The sequence below is a fragment of the Sinocyclocheilus rhinocerous genome, unplaced genomic scaffold, assembly GCF_001515625.1.
Source record: "Sinocyclocheilus rhinocerous isolate Xijiao unplaced genomic scaffold, SAMN03320098_v1.1 scaffold1904, whole genome shotgun sequence".
Taxonomy (NCBI): Eukaryota; Metazoa; Chordata; class Actinopteri; order Cypriniformes; family Cyprinidae; genus Sinocyclocheilus; species Sinocyclocheilus rhinocerous.
Window position 1 is genome coordinate 216775 of NW_015623687.1, and position 1363 is coordinate 218137.

A 1363-nucleotide genomic window follows, 5' to 3' on the forward strand; every position below is an offset into this window, starting at 1 on the left:
ATTTTTGCACTAATAACAGAACCTTCATGTCATTTTTCAAAACTCTAGACACATAATTCACAACCGATTATCAAAATGCACATTTTTCAAAACACTTAACACTTTTTCCAAATGCTTGGATACTATACACACTCTGTTCATTTAACTAAAATCACCGGTTCAAAATGACACAACATCAAAGTATTACTATTTCAAAATGCAACTCTCACGTTACATCTGAAAAATTATTTATGATTGTTATCAGTATTTGTTTTTCCCTACAATACAGTAAATGTCTTTTTAGAGGGTGATAGAGCTGGAAGCTGATGAAAACATCAATGAGAAATATATTTAAAAAAATAAAAAAAAACCTGTTGTGAGTTGATTATTTCATCAATCATTTTCAGTTGTTGTTTAATGAATCCAGTGTCTGTATTTATCTCTCTAGTCTGTTACAATGATGTATGAATGTGTAGAACCACAACAAAAGCTGCCGTGTCTAGAAGTTCTGAAATTGGTGAAAAAAAGATTTGTAATACTGTAATACTTTGTACAAAAGCCTTTGTTGGTAATGACAGCTTCAAGACACCTCCTGTATGGAGAGACTATACACATAACTTAATTTCTGAACTTATTTGTTTTGTTTTCTTTGTATGTATGGATTTCTTGGGTTGTTACCGACATCTGGTGAAAATTTCAAGTCAACAGCACCTTTAGAAATATATTTACTGAGAAAAATGGTGACGTGTTCAATACTTATTTTACCCGCTGTGTATATATATGTAGCAGTAGCGTGTGATGTGACGGTCTGAAGCGTGTGATGTGTGTCTCTGCTGCTGCAGGCGTGTGCTCCAGCTCAGTGGAACAGAAGATCTATGTTGAGCTCAATGAAACGGTTCCTTGTGTCCGACTGCTGAACGCCACGCATCAGATCGGCTGCCAGTGTGAGTCCAGCTGAGCATTGATCTTCCTACATGTCAAACTGTGTGTTAGGATCGCTGTGATGTGTTTGATTTGTCTCTCAGCCTCTATGTCTGGAGATACTGGAGTCCTCCATGTGCTGGAGACAGAATCAGATCTGGACTGGATTCTCAGCTCAGGACCACATCCTCCGTACATAGTGATCATGGAGACGGCCTTCTTCAACAGGTGCTGTAACACCTGTGTGTGTGTGTGTCTGTCTCTGTGTGTCTGATCTGATGTGTTTCTCCTGCAGGTCGGTCATGATGAGGATGAAGAGCTCGTCCAGAGTGGCTGGAGTCGCTGTGATCGTCTCAAAAACAGGCCTTGCTGATAATTTCTCACCTCACACGACCTGCCCCAACCAGAACACAGGTGAGTGTGAGAGTGAGAGAGAGTGTGTGTGTGTGTGTGTGTGTGTGTG

At 39.8% G+C, this 1363-nt stretch overlaps 1 protein-coding gene across 1 annotated transcript in view; it reads left to right on the plus strand.

Annotated features, from left to right (window-relative positions):
* LOC107730490 (nicastrin-like) overlaps positions 1 to 1336 on the plus strand; it is a gene marked incomplete at its 3' end in the record, with an annotated part of 4700 nt that extends 3364 nt beyond the window's left edge. Inside the window, exons 2-4 of the mRNA XM_016541361.1 lie at positions 822 to 923; positions 1005 to 1128; positions 1196 to 1336. Coding sequence (XP_016396847.1) covers positions 1010 to 1128; positions 1196 to 1336 — 260 coding nt within the window. The remainder of the gene's footprint in view (positions 1 to 821; positions 924 to 1004; positions 1129 to 1195) is intronic.
* Between the last annotated feature and the right edge of the window lie 27 nt (positions 1337 to 1363).